General features: G+C 53.0%; 1 protein-coding gene across 2 annotated transcripts; it reads right to left on the bottom strand.

Moving 5' to 3' along the window:
- Window positions 1-1,278: 1,278 nt before the first annotated feature.
- TRAPPC1 (trafficking protein particle complex subunit 1) lies at window positions 1,279-11,011 on the bottom strand. 2 transcript variants are annotated; one of them, XM_086871890.1, is made up of 5 exons: window positions 10,956-11,011; window positions 9,804-10,000; window positions 9,151-9,221; window positions 6,506-6,644; window positions 1,279-4,189 (listed from the first exon to the last, which is right to left on the bottom strand). In XM_086871890.1, exons 2-5 carry the CDS (start codon window positions 9,900-9,902, stop codon window positions 4,055-4,057), a joined length of 444 nt encoding a protein of 147 aa, XP_086728016.1. In that variant the 5' UTR covers window positions 9,903-10,000; window positions 10,956-11,011; the 3' UTR covers window positions 1,279-4,054. The 2 variants fall into 2 exon arrangements, with proteins under 2 accessions (XP_086728016.1, XP_086728018.1); XM_086871892.1 differs by lacking the exon at window positions 10,956-11,011 and adding an exon at window positions 10,735-10,854.
- Between the last annotated feature and the right edge of the window lie 5,916 nt (window positions 11,012-16,927).

The raw sequence follows: 16,927 nt of genomic DNA, 5'->3' as shown, positions 1-16,927 counted from the left end.
CGGGGTTTGGCGTGCGGGGCCACGCCCACCGGAGCGCACACAGTGCTTAATGGGAGGTGTTTAAATGGGCGTGGCTTAAAGGGGCGGGGCTTAGAGGGGCGGGGCTTAAAGGGCGGGGCTTAAATGGGAAGTTCCGGGTTTGGCCGCCAGGGGGAGAAGGGAGAAAATTTGGGGGGAAAATTTGGGGAAAATTTTGGGGGAAAATGGGAAAATTTAGGGAAAATTTGGGGGAAAATTTGGAGGTAAATTTGGGGGAAAAATTGGGGGAAAATGGGAAAAATTGGGGGGAAAAATGAAAAATGTGGCGGAAAATTTTGGGGGAAAAGGGGAAAATTTGGGGGAAAATTTGGGGAAAAATTTGGGGGAAAATTTGAAAATTTAGGGAAAATTTGGAGGAAAATTTTGTGGGAAATTTGGGGGGAAATTTGGGGTAAAAATTGGGGGAAAATGGGAAAATTTGGGGGAAAATTTGGAGGGAAAATGAGAAAATTTAGGGAAAATTTGGGGGAAAATTTGGAGGTAAATTTGGGGTAAAAATTGGGGGAAAATGGGAAAAATTGGGGGGAAAAATGAAAAATGTGGGGGACAATTTTGGGGGAAAATGGGAAAATTTTGGGGAAAATTTTGGGGAAAATTTGGGGGAAAATTTGGGGGAAAATGGGAAAATTTTGTGCAAAAATGGGAAAATTTGGGGGAAATTTGGGGGGAAAAGAGGGAAAATTGGGGAAAATAAATTTGGGGGCAAAAATTTAAAAATTTTGGGGGAATTTGGGGAAAAAATTTAGGGGGAAAAATGGGGGAAAAAATCGGTGGGAATTTGGGGGAAAAAAAGGGAATTTGGGGAGAAAAAATGAAAAATTTGGGGGGAAAATGGAAAATTTGGGGGGAAAATGAAAAATTTTGGGGGAAATGAAAAATTTTGGGGAATTTGAGGGCAAAATTGGGAAATTTGGGGTAGAAAATGGGAAATTCAGGGGGAAAGGGGAAATTTTGGGGTGAAAAAATGGAATTTTTGGGTGGAAAAATCCCAAATTTGGGGCCCCGCCCCTCCCCCGACACCCAACGACCATAAATGGTTTTATGCAAATTTATTTAAATTAGGGATCAACTCATCAAAAAGGACCTTGGGGGGGGGAAATTTGGGGGGTGTCACTCTGGATTTTGGGGTTTTTTGGGGCTGTCAATCAAAGTTTTGGGGTCGTTTTTGAGGATTTTGGGGCTCGAAGTGGGCGGGGCCCCGAGGAATTCACCGGGATTGGGATTTGGGGTTTGGATTTGGGGATTTTGGGGTCAAATGTTGGGATTTTGGGGTCGGTTCTTGGGATTTTGGGATTTTGGGGTCATTTATTGGGATTTTGGGGTCGGTTGTTGGGATTTTGGGGTCGGTTCTTGGGATTTTGGGATTTTTGGGGTCGGTTCTTGGGATTTTTGGTGTCTCCATTGGAATTTCGGGATTTTGGGGTCATTTATTGGGATTTTGGGGTCGGTTGTTGGGATTTTGGGGTCAATTGTCATTTATTGGGATTTTGGGGTCCGGTTGTTGGGATTTTGGGGTCTCCATTGAAATTTTGGGATTTTGGGGTTGGTTGTTGGGATTTTGGGATTTTTGGGGTCGGTTGTTGGGATTTTGGGGTCTCCATTGAAATTTTGGATTTTTGGGGTCGGTTGTTGGGATTTTTGGGGTCTCCATTGGAATTTTGGGATTTTGGGGTCAGTTGTTGGGATTTTGGGATTTTGGGGTCAGTTGTTGGGATTTTGGGATTTTTGGGGTCGGTTCTTGGGATTTTTGGGGTAATTTATTGGGATTTTTGGGTCAATTGTTGGGATTTTGGGGTCAGTTGTTGGGATTTTGGGGTTTTGGGGTCGGTTATTGGGATTTTGGGGTCGGTTGTTGGAATTTTGGGGTCGGTTGTTGGGATTTTGGGGTCATTTATTGGGATTTTGGGGTCATTTATTGGGATTTTGGGTTCGGTTATTGGGATTTTGGGGTCTCCATTGGAATTTTGGGATTTTGGGGTCAGTTGTTGGGATTTTGGGATTTTTGGGGTCAATTGTTGGGATTTTGGGGTCATTTATTGGGATTTTGGGGTCAATTGTTGGGATTTTGGGGTCAATTGTTGGGATTTTGGGGTCGGTTGTTGGGATTTTGGGGTCAATTGTTGGGATTTTGGGGTCAATTGTTGGGATTTTGGGGTCGGTTGTTGGGATTTTGGGGTCAATTGTTGGGATTTTGGGGTCAATTGTTGGGATTTTGGGGTCGGTTGTTGGGATTTTGGGGTCAATTGTTGGGATTTTGGGGTCAATTGTTGGGATTTTGGGGTCAATTGTTGGGATTTGCGGGTCGGTTGTTGGGATTTTGGGGTCTCCATTGAAATTTTGGGATTTTGGGGTTGGTTGTTGGGATTTTGGGATTTTTGGGGTCGGTTGTTGGGATTTTGGGGTCTCCATTGAAATTTTGGATTTTTGGGGTCGGTTCTTGGGATTTTTGGGGTCTCCATTGGAATTTTGGGATTTTGGGGTCGGTTGTTGGCATTTTGGGGTCGGTTGTTGAGATTTTGGGGTCTCCATTGGAATTTTGGGATTTTGGGGTCAGTTGTTGGGATTTTGGGATTTTGGGGTCAGTTGTTGGGATTTTGGGATTTTTGGGGTCGGTTCTTGGGATTTTTGGGGTAATTTATTGGGATTTTGGGGTTGGTTGTTGGGATTTTGGGGTCGATTGTTGAGATTTTGGGGTCTCCATTGGAATTTTGGGATTTTAGGGTCAATTGTTGGGATTTTGGGGTCAGTTGTTGGGATTTTGGGGTCATTTATCGGGATTTTGGGGTTGGTTGTTGGGATTTTGGGGTCTCCATTGAAATTTTGGGATTTTGGGGTCTGTACAGGGATTTTTGGGGGTTTTCTGGGGGCACTGATGCAGATTTTGGGGTCGGTTATTGGGATTTTGGGGTCAGTTGTTGGAATTTTGGGATTTTTGGGGTAATTTATTGGGATTTTGGGGGCGGTTATTGGGAATTTGGGATTTTGGGGTCAGTTATTGGATTTAGGGCTCGGTTATTGGGTTTTTGGGCTCAATTGTTGGAATTTTGGGGTCAGTTATTGGGATTTTAGGGTTTTGGGGTCACTGATGGAGATTTTGGGGTCTCTATTGGGATTTTGGGGTCATTTATTGGGATTTCGGGGTCAGTTGTTGGGATTTGGGGATTTTGGGGTTGCCAATGGAGATTTTGGGGTCAATTGTTGGGATTTGGGGGCCATTATTGGGATTTCGGGGGTTTTGGGGGCGCCGATGCAGATTTTGGGGTCAGTTTTTGGGATTTTGGGGTCGGTTATTGGGATTTTGGGGTCTGTACAGAAATTTTGAGGTCATTTATTGAGATTTCGGGGTCTGTACAGGGATTTTGGGGTCAGTTATTGGGATTTGGGGATTTTGGGGTTGCCAATGGAGATTTTGGGGTCAATTGTTGGGATTTTGGGGTGGTTATTGGGATTTTGGGGTTTTTGGGGGCGCCGATGCAGATTTTGGTGTCATTTATTGGGATTTTAGGGTCTGTACAGGGATTTTGAGGTCCTTTATTGGGATTTTGGGGTTTTTGGGGGCGCTGATGCCGATTTTGGGGTCATTTATTGGGATTTTGGGGTCAGTTATCGAGATTTGGGGATTTTGGGGTTGCCAATGGAGATTTTGGGGTCAATTGTTGGGATTTTGGGGTGGTTATTGGGATTTTGGGGTTTTTGGGGGCGCCGATGCAGGTTTTGGTGTCATTTATTGGGATTTTAGGGTCTGTACAGGGATTTTGAGGTCCTTTATTGGGATTTTGGGGTTTTTGGGGGCGCTGATGCCGATTTTGGGGTCATTTATTGGGATTTTGGGGTCAGTTATTGAGATTTGGGGATTTTGGGGTTGCCAATGGAGATTTTGGGTCAATTGTTGGGATTTTGGGGTGGTTATTGGGATTTTGGGGTCTGTACAGGGATTTTGAGGTCCTTTATTGGGATTTTGGGGTTTTTGGGGGCGCTGATGCCGATTTCGGGGTCATTTATTGGGATTTCGGGGTCAGTTGTTGGGATTTCGGGGCCCGAAGTAGGGCAGGCTGCGGACGAAGGCGTCGAGGCGCTGCCGGAACAGGAGGCTCTGCACGGGGGCGCGGGGGGGGCACAGGGGGTTCTTCACCACCAACTCCACGAAAAGCTGGGGGAAAAAAAACAGATTTTGGGAAAAATCCACGGATTTTGGGGAGAAATACCCAGAATCTGGGGGAAAACCCCCAGATTTTGAGGGAAAACTGCATTATTCTGTGGGAAAATCACATTATTTTAGGGAAAATCAAGTTATTTTGGGAGAAATCCCACCCTTTTTGGGAAAAATCCCCAGATTTTGGGGGGAAATCCTGTTATTTTGTGGAAAATCCCATTATTCTGGGGAAAAACCCATTATTTTGGGGGAAAATCCCCAGAATTTGGGGGAAAACCACATTATTCTGCAGGAAAATCACATTATTTTGTGGAAAATCCCATTATTTTGGGGAAAAATCCCCAGATTTTGGGCAAAAAAATCCCCTTGTTTTGTGGAAAATTCCCAGATTTTTGGGGAAAAATCCCGTGATTTTTGCAGGAAAATCCCCAAAATTTGGAGATTTGTTGTTTTACAGCTCCGGTTTTGGGATTCTGATCCTTTGGGGTTGAAATTTGGGGTTCCAAGGGGGGATTTTGGGCAGTTTTTGGGAGCAGGATCGGGAATTTGAGACCCGGGTCGATCCCGGCGTTTTGGGAGCGGATTTTGGCTCTTCCGCCAGGAATTTTAGGGCTGGAATTTGAGGATTTGGGGCTTTTTGGGTTCAAATTTTGGGATTCAGGTTCTTCAGAGCACAAATTTTGAGATTTGGGGCAGTTTTTGGGAGCAGGATGAGGAATTTGAGACCCGGGCGGATCCCGGCGCTCCCGGGGTGGATTTTGGCGCTTCCACCGGGAATTTTAGGGCTGGAATTTGAGGATTTGGGGCTTTTTGGGTTCAAATTTTGGGATTCAGGTTCTTCAGAGCACAAATTTTGAGATTTGGGGCAGTTTTTGGGAGCAGAATCAGGAATTTGAGACCCGGGCGGATCCCGGCGCTCCCGGGGCGGATTTTGGCGCTTCCACCGGGAATTTTGGGGTGCAAATTTTGGGATTCAGGGCCAGAATTTGAGAATTTCAGGCTTTTAGGCCTCAGATTTCGGGATTCAGGTTCTTTAGAGCACAAATTTTGGGATTGGGGGCAGTTTTTGGGAGCAGAATCGGGAATTTGAGACCCGGGCGGATCCCGGCGCTCCCGGGGTGGATTTTGGCGCTTCCGCCGGGAATTTTGGGGTGCAAATTTTGGGATTCAGGTCTGGAATTCCCGGATTTGGGGATTTTAGGGTCCAAATTTTGGGATTCAGGTTCTTCAGAGCACAAATTTTGGGATTTGGAGCAGTTTTTGGGAGCAGAATCCGGAATTTGAGACCCGGGCGGATCCCGGCGCTCCCGGGGCGGATTTTGGCGCTTCCGCTGGGAATTTTGGGGCCAGAATTTTGGAATTCAGGTCTGGGATTCCCGGATTTGGGGATTTTAGGGTCCGAATTCTGGGATTCAGGTTCTTCAGAGCACAAATTTCGGGATTTGGGGCAGTTTTTGGGAGCAGAATCGGGAATTTGAGACCCGGGTCGATCCCGGCGTTTTGGGAGCGGATTTTGGCGCTTCCGCCAGGAATTTTAGGGCTGGAATTTGAGGATTTGGGGCTTTTTGGGTTCAAATTTTGGGATTCAGGTTCTTCAGAGCACAAATTTTGAGATTTGGGGCAGTTTTTGGGAGCAGGATGAGGAATTTGAGACCCGGGCGGATCCCGGCGCTCCCGGGGCGGATTTTGGCGCTTCCGCCGGGAATTTTGGGGTGCAAATTTTGGGATTCAGGTCTGGAATTCCTGGATTTGGGGCTTTTAGGGTCCAAATTTTGGGATTCAGGTTCTTCAGAGCACAAATTTTGGGATTTGGAGCAGTTTTTGGGAACAGAATCCGGAATTTGAGACCCGGGCGGATCCTGGCGCTCCCGGGGCGGATTTTGGCTCTTCCACCGGGAATTTTGGGGTGCAAATTTTGGGATTCAGGTCTGAAATTCCTGGATTTGGGGATCTTAGGGCTCAAATTTTGGGATTCAGATTCTTAGGAGCGCAAATTTTGGGATTGGGGGCAGTTTTTGGGAGCAGAATTGGGAATTTGAGACCCGGGTCGATCCTGGCACTTCGGGGGCGAATTTTGGCGCTTCCGCCGGGAATTTTGGGGCCGGAATTTCGGGATTCAGGTCTGGAATTCCCGGATTTGGGGCTTTTAGGGCTCAAATTTTGGGATTTGGGGCAGTTTTTGGGAGCAGAATCAGGAATCTGAGACCCGGGCGGATCCCGGCGCTTCGGGGGCGAATTTTGGCGCTTCCGCCGGGAATTTTGGGGCCGGGATTTGGGGATTTGGGTGTGGAATTTTGGGATCGGGGCGCTCACGTTGCTGTAGATGTGCTGCAGCGCCTCGCGGGCGCTGGGCACGCCCAGGTCGGTGTTGAGCACCAGGCGCAGCCCCGAGGGCGTCTCCAGGTAATGCAGCCGGTACTTGCTGGTGTGGAACGACACGAAGCCGTCCCGCCTGCGCGCTAAGGAGCCCAAAAAATACCCAAAATCCCCAAAATTCCCCAAAATCCCCAAAATTCCCCACCCCACCAATCCTGGGGAACCGCCTCCAGCCACCAGAGAAACCCCCAGACCCCGAAATCCGCTTCAAAATCGCCCCAAATCTGCCCAAAATCTGCCCCAAATCTTGAAGGTTTGGCGCTCTCCAAAATGCGGAATTCCCAAAATTCCCCAAAATCCCCCAAAATCCCCAAAATTCCCCAAAATCCCCAAAATCCCCCAAAATCCCCAAAATTCCCCACCCCACCAATCCCGGGGAAGCGCCTCCAGCCACCAGAGAAACCCCCAGACCCCGAAATCCGCTTCAAAATCGCCCAAAATCTGCCCCAAATCTTGAAGGTTTGGCGCTCTCCAAAATGCGGAATTCCCAAAACTCCCAAAATTCCCCAAAATTCCCCAAAATTCCCCAAAATCCCCAAAATTCCTCACCCCACCAATCCCGGGGAAGCGCCTCCAGCTGCCAGAGAAACCCCCAGACCCCGAAATCCGCTTCAAAATCGCCCAAAATCTGCCCCAAATCTTGAAGGTTTGGCGCTCTCCAATATGCGGAATTCCCAAAATTCCCAAAATTCCCCAAAATCCCCAAAATTCCCCACCCCACCAATCCTGGGGAACCGCCTCCAGCTGCCAGAGAAACCCCCAGACCCCGAAATCCGCTTCAAAATCGCCCAAAATCTGCCCAAAATCTGCCCCAAATCTTGAAGGTTTGGCGCTCTCCAAAATGCGGAATTCCCAAAATTCCCCAAAATCCCCCAAAATCCGCAAAATTCCCAAAATTTCCCCAAAATCCCCAAAATTCCCCAAAATCCCCAAAATTCCCCACCCCACCAATCCCGGGGAAGCGCCTCCAGCTGCCAGAGAAACCCCCAGACCCCGAAATCCGCTTCAAAATCGCCCCAAATCTGCCCAAAATCTGCCCCAAATCTTGAAGGTTTGGCGCTCTCCAAAATGCTGAATTCCCAAAATTCCCCAAAATTTCCCAAAATCCCCAAAATTCCATGCCTCCCCAACCCTGGGGAACCGCCTCCCGCTGCCAGAGAAACCCCCAGACCCCGAAATTCGCTTCAAAATCGCCCAAAATCTGCCCAAAATCTTGAAGGATCTTCCCAAAATTCCCAAAATTCCCAAAATTCCCTGCCCCACCAATCCCGGGGAAGCGCCTCCAGCCACCAGAGCCACCCCCAGACCCCGAAATCCGCTTCAAAATCGCCCAAAATCTGCCCAAAATCTGCCCCAAATCTTGAAGGATCTTCCCAAAATTCCCCAAATTCCCCAAAATTCCCCAAATTCCCCAAATTCCTGAGGCTTCAGAATCCCCTCAAATCCCCCCTGAATCTCTCTCGGCTCTCCAGGAGCTCAAATCCCCCCAATTCCCAAATTCCAGAGGGTCCCCAAAGCCTCGGGATTCTCCCGGACCCCAAATCCCCCCAAATTCCCAAAATCCTCACCCAAAATCTCCGAACCCCTCGGGATTTTTGGGGATTTTTTGGGATTTTTTTGGAATTTCTCACCCCTCCAACCCCGGATTTTTTTAGGACCCCCCCTGGAATTTTTTGGGATCGGCCGAAGCTCCGGGGGGATCCAAAGATCCAAAAAAACCCCAAATTCCTCCCAAAATTCCCCCCAAAAACCCAAATTCCTCCCAAAATTCCCAAAATTCCCCCCAAAAAACCCAAATTCCTCCCAAAATTCCCCAAAAAAACCCAAATTCCTCCCAAAATTCCCCAAAAAAACCCAAATTCCTCCCAAAATTCCCCCAAAAAACCCAAATTCCTCCCAAAATTCCCCAAAAAAATCCAAATTCCTCCCAAAATTCCCCCAAAAAAACCAATTTCCTCCCAAAATTCCCCAAAACCCCCAAATTCCTCCCAAAATTCCCCCAAAAACCCAAATTCCTCCCAAAATTCCCCAAAAAGACCCAATTTCCTCCCAAAATTCCACAAAAAAACCCAAATTCCTCCCAAAAACCCCAAATTCCTCCCAAAATTCCCCAAAAAAACCCAAATTATTCCCAAAATTCCCCAAAAAACCCCAAATTCCTCCCAAAATTCCTTCCAAAAAAACCCAAATTCCTCCCAAAATTACCCCCAAAAAACCCAAATTCCTCCCAAAATCCCCCAAAAAACCCAAATTCCTCCCAAAATTCCCCCAAAAATCCAAATTCCTCCCAAAAACCCCAAATTCCTCCCAAAATTACCCCCAAAAAACCCAAATTCCTCCCAAAATTCCCCAAAAAACCCAAATTCCTCCCAAAATTCCCCCAAAAAACCCCAAATTCCTCCCAAAATTCCCCCAAAAAACCCAAATTCCTCCCAAAATTCCCCTAAAATCCCCCCAAATCCTCATCCAGGATCCCCCCATCCCCCATTTTTTGGGATCAAATCCCGTTTTTTGGGATCAAATCCCGTTTTTTGGGATTTCCCGGGGGTTTTTGGGACCCCAAATCCCGAATTTTCGGATACATGTCCGTGGGGCTCATCTTGGCCACGAAGGAGCGGAGCGAGAAAAGCATCCCAAACATCAGCTTGAATTCCTGGGAATTCGGGAAAATTCGGGAAAATTTGGGGGATTTTGGGAGAATTTCCAGACTTCCAAACTCCAAATTCCCAAAATTCCCCCGAATTCCCCATCCCAAAGCCCCAAAATCCCCGAGTTCTCCCCCAAATCCCTTCCCAAACGCCCCAAAAATTCCCAAAATCCCCCCCAAATTATTCCAAATTCCCCCAAATTCCCAAAAAGTCCCCAAATTCCTGAAACCTCCCTAAAATCCCCCCAAAACTCCCAAATGCCAACCCCCAAAAACCCCAAAATCCCCCCCAAAAAACCCCAATTTCCCCCCAAAAACCCTTCCCAGACACCCCAAAATTCCCAATTTCCCCAAGAATTCCCAAAAAATCCCGAATTTCCCAAACCAAACCCGGCAAAAAAACCCCAAAATTCCCTCAAAAATCCCCATCAGAGCCCCCCAAAATTCCCCAAAAATTCCCAAAAATTAAAAAAAAATCCTGAAAATTCCAAAAAAATTCCCGAAAATTCCCCAAAATTCACGAAAATTCCTGAAAATTCCCAAAATTCCCAGAATTTCCCGGAATTTTCTGGAATTCCTTTCCCAAACCTCCTCCTGGGGGATTCCCGGGGGTCTCCTCCGGTGCCATTCGCTGTAGAAGAGGCAGGAGCCGCCCCGGTCGAAGATGTAGAGGTTGTGGATGGTCATGGATTCCCCCCAAAATTCCCCAAAATCCCCCCAAAAAATCCGGGATCCCCAAATCCAAAGGGAGAACCCAAAAAATTCCGGGAATGGGGGGAAAATTCCTGTGGGAAAAGGGGAAAAAATCAGATTTAAACCCAAATTTCCATCCCAGGGGAGCCCAAAATTGACGGGAAAATCCCCAAAAATTCCAGAGGGATCCCAAAAAAATTTGGGGTCTCCAAATCCAAAGGGAGAACCCAAAAAATTCCGGGAATGGGGGGAAAAATTCCTGTGGGAAAAGGGGAAAAAAAATCAGATTTAAACCCAAATTTTCATCCCTGGGGAGCCCAAAATTGACAGAAAAATCCCAAAAAAAATTCCAGAGGGACCCCAAAAAATTTGGGGTCTCCAAATCCAAAGGGAGAGCCCAAAAAATTCCGGGAATGGGGGGGAAAAAACTTTTTGGGAGAAACCAAAATTTAAAAGGGGGGGAGGGGGGAACCCCCCAAAAATTCCAGGGGATCCCAAAAAACGTCCGAGATCCCGAATTTCTGGGAAATCCCAAAAAATTCTGGGGAAGGGAGGGGGAGGGAGGCCGCAATTCCAGAGGGATCCCGAACTGGGGGATCCCAAAATTTTTGGGAATTGGGGGGGATTTTTTTGGGAGAGACCAAAATCTGGATTTGGGGGGGGGGGAGGGTCCTGGAATTCCAGAGGATTCCGAAAATTCCCGGCCGAAATTCCAGGGGGAGCCCCCCAGATCCAGCCAGGGCTCCCAGTATAAACCAGTACAGACCAGTACAGACCAGTACAAACCAGTACAGACCAGTATAAACCAGTACAGACCAGTACAAACCAGTACGGACCAGTGCCAGCAATCCCAGTGGCTCCCAGCGTTCCCAGTATCACCAGTAAAGTGCTCCCAGTCCATCCCAGTCCCCCCCAGTCCCTCCCAGTTCCCTCCCAGTCCCCCCCAGTCCATCCCAGTCCCCCCCAGTTCCCCCCAGTCCCCTCCAGTCCCCCCCAGTTCCCCCCATCCCATCCCAGTCCATCCCAGTTTCCCCAGTTCCCGCTCACCCCCCTTCCCGCCGCTTCCGCTTCCGCCCGGCCCTGAGCTTTCTGTGACGTCACTTCCTCTTTTCGCCCAAACCCAACATGGCGGAGCCGCCCTAACCCCGCCCCTCGAGTGGGCGTGACCACACCATATATGGACACGAGCATATATAAGGCGCGAAATGGGCGTGGTCACGCGGCGAGGGGCGTGGTTTAGCCTTGATTGACAGCTCCGGGCGGTGGGCGTGGCCTCGCCCCCGTTTTGGGGGGCCGGTGGGGCCGCGGAGCCCCCAAATCCCCCCGAGCCCCTCCCCCATCCCTTGGGAGGCTCCCGGGCTGTGCCCGCCCCCCAAAGCCCCCCCAAAAAGGGTCCCCGTGACCCCCCCCCACATCCCAGAGACCCCCCCCAGTGTCCCCCAAATCTCACCCTCACCCATCAGAGCCCCCCAGACCCCCCCAGACCCCCCCAGTGTCACCCCAGAGCCCCCAGACCCCCCCAGTGTCACCCCAGACCCCCCCAGTGTCACCCCAGACCCCCCCAGACCCCCCCAGTGTCACCCCAGACCCCCCCAGTGTCACCCCAGAGCCCCCCAGTGTCACCCCAGAGCCCCCCAGACCCCCCCAGACCCCCCCAGTGTCACCCCAGAGCCCCCCAGAGCCCCCGCAGTGTCACCCCAGACCCCCCCAGTGTCACCCCAGACCCCCCAGACCCCCCCAGACCCCCCCAGTGTCACCCCAGACCCCCCCAGACCCCCCCAGTGTCACCCCAGACCCCCCCCAGACCCCCCCAGTGTCACCCCAGACCCCCCCAGACAACCCCCAGTGTCACCCCAGAGCCCCCCAGACCCCCCCAGTGTCACCCCACCCATCAGAGCCCCCCCGAGTATCCCCCAAATCTCCCCCCCACCCATTAGAGCCCCCCCCCAATGCCCCAAACCTCCCCCCCAATGTCCCCCCCCGGGACCCCCCCAGGGACCCCCCCCATACATCAGAGCCCCCCCCAGAGCCCCCCCAATGTCCCGGAGCCCCCCCAGACCCCCCCGAGTGTCCCCCCCATCCCAAAGCACCCCCCGCAAATGTCCCCCCCCCCCCAGGGACCCCCCAATGTCCCCCCATGTCCCCCCCCATACAACAGAGCCCCCCAGAGCCCCCCCAGAGCCCCCCCAGAGCCCCCCCCGAGTGTCCCCCAAATCCCCCCAACCCATCAGAGCCCCCCCCAGGGACCCCCCTCAATGTCCCCCTCGTGTCCCCCCCCCACCGACCCCTCCCAAGACCCCCCAGGGACCCCCCCCCAGTGACCCCCCCCAAAGCCCCTCCCCCCCACGGGTGTCCCCCCCCCCCTCCCCCCCCCCCCCCGTGTCCCCCGTGTCACCTCCCCGCCCCTCCCCCCACCCCCGGGGACAAATCGGATTAACGGGGGGGGGGGGTGGGGGGAGGGGCGGGGAGGGGGGGATTAGGGGCCCCCCCCGCGCCCCTCCCCCCGCTGCGGCCGCAGACGGGCGACGGCGGCTCGGGGGCTCCCTGGGGGCAGCGCTGCGACCCCCCCGGACCCCCCCGGGACCCCCAAACCCCACCCGGGACCCCCAAATCCCCCCCCGGGACCCCCAAACCCCACCCGGGACCCCCAAATCCCCCCCCGGGACCCCAAATCCCCACCCGGGACCCCCAACCCCCACCCGGGACCCCCAAATCCCCCCCCGGGACCCCCCAAACCCCACCCGGGACCCCCCAAACCCCACCCGTGACCCCCAAATCCCCCCCCGGGACCCCCCAAACCCCACCCGGGACCCCCAAATCCCCCCCCGGGACCCCCAAATCCCCCCCCGGGACCCCCAAACCCCACCCGGGACCCCCCAAATCCCACCCGGGACCCCCAAATCCCACCCGGGACCCCCAAATCCCTCCCAACCCCCACCTGAGACCCCCCCCCGGGACCACAAATCCCCCCCCGAGACCCCCCCGGAGCCCCCGGGACCCCCCCCGGGACCCCCAAATCCCTCCCCGGGACCCCCCAACCTTCCCAACCCCCACCCGGGACCCCCAAACCCCACCCGGGACCCCCCAAATCCCTCCCAACCCCCCCCCAGGACCCCCCCGGACCCCCCGGACAGGTAAGAGAAGCCCCCCCCACCCCAAACCCCGCCCCCTCCCCCCACCAGGTCAGGACCCCCTCCCCATCCCTGCCCCCACGGGGATAATTAAGGGACCCCCCCAATTAAGAGACTCCCCCCCAATTAAGGAACCCCCAATTAAGGGACCCCCCCCCCCCAATTAAGGGACTCCCCCCAATTAAGGGACCCCCCCCCCCCAATTAAGGGACTCCCCCCAATTAAGGGACCCCCCCCCCAATTAAGAGACTCCCCCCCAATTAAGAGACCCCCCCAATTAAGAGATCCCCCAGTTAAGGAACCCCCAATTAAGGGACCCCCCCCAATTGAGAGACTCCCCCCAATTAAGGGACCCTCACCCCAATTAAGAGACCGCCCCAATTAAGAGACCCCCCCCAATTAAGAGACTCCCCCCCAATTAAGAGACCGCCCCAATTAAGGAACCCCCAATTAAGGGACCCCCCCCCAATTAAGAGACTCCCCCCCAATTAAGGGACCCCCCAATTAAGGGACACCACCCCAATTAAGGAACCCCCAACTAAGAGACCCACCCCAATTAAGAGACTCCCCCCCAATTAAGTGACCGCCCCAATTAAGAAACCCCCAATTAAGGGACCCCCCCAATTAAGAGACACCCCCCCAATTAAGAGACTCCCCCCCAATTAAGAGACTTCCCCCAATTAAGGGACTCCCCCCAATTAAGAGACCCGCCCCAATTAAGAGACTTCCTCCCAATTAAGGGACCCCCCCCAATTAAAGGACCCCCCCCCATCATTAAGGGACCCCTTTAATTAGGGCATCCCAAATTAAGGGACCCCTTGAATTAAGGGGCTCCCCTAATTAAGGGACCCCTCCCCAATTATGGGACCCCTTTAATGAAGAGATCCCTAATTAATGAACCCGTTTAATTAAGGGACCCCTTTAATTAAGGGACCCCTCTCTAATTAAGAGACCCCAATTCAGGGACCCCTTTAATTAAGGGACCCCATCCTAATTAAGAGACCCCAATTAAGGGACTCCTTTAATGAACAGATCCCTAATTAATGAACCCGTTTAATTGAGGGACACCCAATTAAGGGACCCCTTTAATTAAGGGACCCCTCTCTAATTAAGAGACCCCAATTAAGGGACCCCTTTAATTAAGGGACCCCTCCCTAATTAAGAGACCCCAATTAAGGGACCCCTTTAATTAAGGGACCCCTCCCTAATTAAGAGACCCCAATTAAGGGACCCCTTTAATTAAGGGGCCCCTCTCTAATTAAGAGACCCCAATTAAGGGACCCCCCACCAAACTCGGGATTTTTGGGGTCCCTTTGGGGGTTTTGGGGTGGCCCCTCCACCACACCTGGGGCCCCTCCCCCCCACCTGGGGCCCCTCCCCCCCACCTGAGTCACCTGGGGGGGGGGTTGGGGTGGCCCCTCCCCCACACCTGGGGGTCCCTTTGGGGCACCGGGGGGACTGGAGGGGTGTTGGGTACCCTGGGACAGGTGGGACAGGTGGGACAGGACAGGTGTGACAGGGACAGGTGTGACGGGGACAGGTGTGACGGGGACAGGTGTGACATGGGCAGGTGTGACAGGTTCAGGTGTGACGGGGACAGGTGTGACAGGTTCAGGTGTGACAGGGACAGGTGTGACAGGACAGGTGTGACAGGACAGGTGTGACAGGAACAGGTGTGACAGGTACAGGTGTGACAGAGACAGGTGTGGCAGGACAGGTGTGACGGGTTCAGGTGTGACAGGTCCAGGTGGGACAGGTCCAGGTGTGACAGGAACAGGTGTGACAGGTTCAGGTGTAACAGGTACAGGTGTGACAGGACAGGTGTGACAGGTTCAGGTGTAACAGGTACAGGTGTGACAGGACAGGTGTGACAGGTACAGGTGTGACAGGTACAGGTGTGACAGGTCCAGGTGTGACGGGGACAGGAGTGACAGGACAGGTGTGACAGGTTCAGGTGTGACAGGGACAGGTGTGACGGGGACAGGTGTGACAGGTTCAGGTGTGACAGGTTCAGGTGTGACAGGTACAGGTGTGACAGAGACAGGTGTGGCAGGACAGGTGTGACGGGTTCAGGTGTGACAGGTCCAGGTGGGACAGGTCCAGGTGTGACAGGAACAGGTGTGACAGGTTCAGGTGTAACATGGAAAGGTGTGACAAGACCAGGTGTGACATGGACAGGTGTGACGGGGACAGGTGTGAGAGGTGTGATGAGGACAGGTGTGACAGGACGGGTGGGACACAGGTGTGATGTGTCCAGGTGTAACATGTGACAGGTGTAACCTACAGCTGACAGGTCCCGGTGTGACAGGTCCAGGTGTGACAGGGACAAGTGTGACAGGACAGGTGTGACAGGTGTGAGGGGACAGGTGTGATGTTTCCAGGTGTAACGTGACAGGAGTGACCTACAGCTGACAGGTGACAGGACAGGTGTGACGTGCACAGGTGTGACAGTTCCAGGTGTCACAGGGACAGGTGTGATGGGACAGGTGTGACAGTTCCAGGTGTGACAGGTACAGGTGTGACAGGACAGGTGTGACGGGGACAGGTGTGACAGGTACAGGTGTGACAGGTACAGGTGTGACAGGACAGGTGTGACGGGGACAGGTGTGGCAGGTACAGGTGTGACAGGTACAGGTGTGACAGAGACAGGTGTGACAGGAACAGGTGTGACAGGTTCAGGTGTGACATGGAAAGGTGTGACATGGAAAGGTGTGACAAGACCAGGTGTGACATGGACAGGTGTGACGGGACAGGTGTGACAGGTGTGACAGGACAGGTGTGACGGGGACAGGTGTGAGAGGTGTGATGAGGACAGGTGTGACAGGACGGGTGGGACACAGGTGTGATGTGTCCAGGTGTAACATGTGACAGGTGTAACCTACAGCTGACAGGTCCCGGTGTGACAGGTCCAGGTGTGACAGGGACAAGTGTGACAGGACAGGTGTGACAGGTGTGAGGGGACAGGTGTGATGTGTCCAGGTGTAACACAAGACAGGTGTGACCTACAGCTGACAGGTGACAGGTCCAGGTGTGACGTGCACAGGTGTGACAGTTCCAGGTGTGACGGGACAGGTGTGACAGTTCCAGGTGTGATGGGACAGGTGTGACAGGGACAGGTGTGACATGGGCAGGTGTGACAGGACAGGTGTGACAGGTCCAGGTGACATTTGAGGTGTGGTGTGTGACAGGGACAGGTGTGACAGGACAGGTGTGACATGGGCAGGTGTGACAGGTACAGGTGACATTTGAGATGTGGTGTGTGACAGGGACAGGTGTGACAGGTCCAGGTGTGACAGGACAGATGTGACAGGTCCAGGTGTGACAGGACAGGTGTGACATGGGCAGGTGTGACAGGACAGGTGTGACAGGACAGGTGTAACAGGTCCAGGTGTGACAGGACAGGTGTGACATGGGCAGGTGTGACAGGTACAGGTGACATTTGAGATGTGGTGTGTGACGGGACAGGTGTGACAGGTCCAGGTGTGACAGGACAGGTGTGGCTCAGGTGGGACACAGGTGTGACGTGTCCAGGTGTAACATGTGACAGGTGTAACCTACAGGTGACAAGTCCAGGTGTGACAGGTACAGCTGTCACAGGTGACATTTGCCAGGTGACATTTGCCAGGTGCCAGGTGACATTTGATGGGTGACAGGTGACATTTGCCAGGTGCCGCTGGCGGCTGCCACGTGCCGCGGGCACCACGTGCAGGTGACGTGCAGGTGACGTGCAGGTGACGTGCAGGTGACGCGGCCGGGCCCGGGGATGATCCCGGAATAGCCGGGCGGGATTAGGGCGGGGCCTGGCCGGGGACAGAGGTGACACCGGGCCAGGGGGGGACACGGGGAGGGACGGACAGACGGCGGGACAGGGGACACCGGGGACAGGGG

This window comes from Cyanistes caeruleus, chromosome 37 (assembly GCF_971803275.1).
Source record: "Cyanistes caeruleus chromosome 37, bCyaCae1.hap1.1, whole genome shotgun sequence".
Taxonomy (NCBI): Eukaryota; Metazoa; Chordata; class Aves; order Passeriformes; family Paridae; genus Cyanistes; species Cyanistes caeruleus.
Note: the sequence above shows the minus strand (reverse complement) of the source record. Positions and strands in the feature narration are given on the sequence as shown.

Excerpts from the sequence above, each read along its gene's own strand:
- TRAPPC1 (XM_086871890.1), bottom strand. The coding sequence starts at position 9,902 with ATGACCATCCACAACCTCTACATCTTCGACCGGGGCGGCTCCTGCCTC. Across the intron at positions 9,222-9,803 it reads CGGGAATCCCCCAGGAGGAG|GAATTCAAGCTGATGTTTGG; the intron begins GTTTGGGAAAGG and ends CCGAATTCCCAG. Across the intron at positions 4,190-6,505 it reads TGCAGCACATCTACAGCAAC|CTTTTCGTGGAGTTGGTGGT; the intron begins GTGAGCGCCCCG and ends TTTTTCCCCCAG.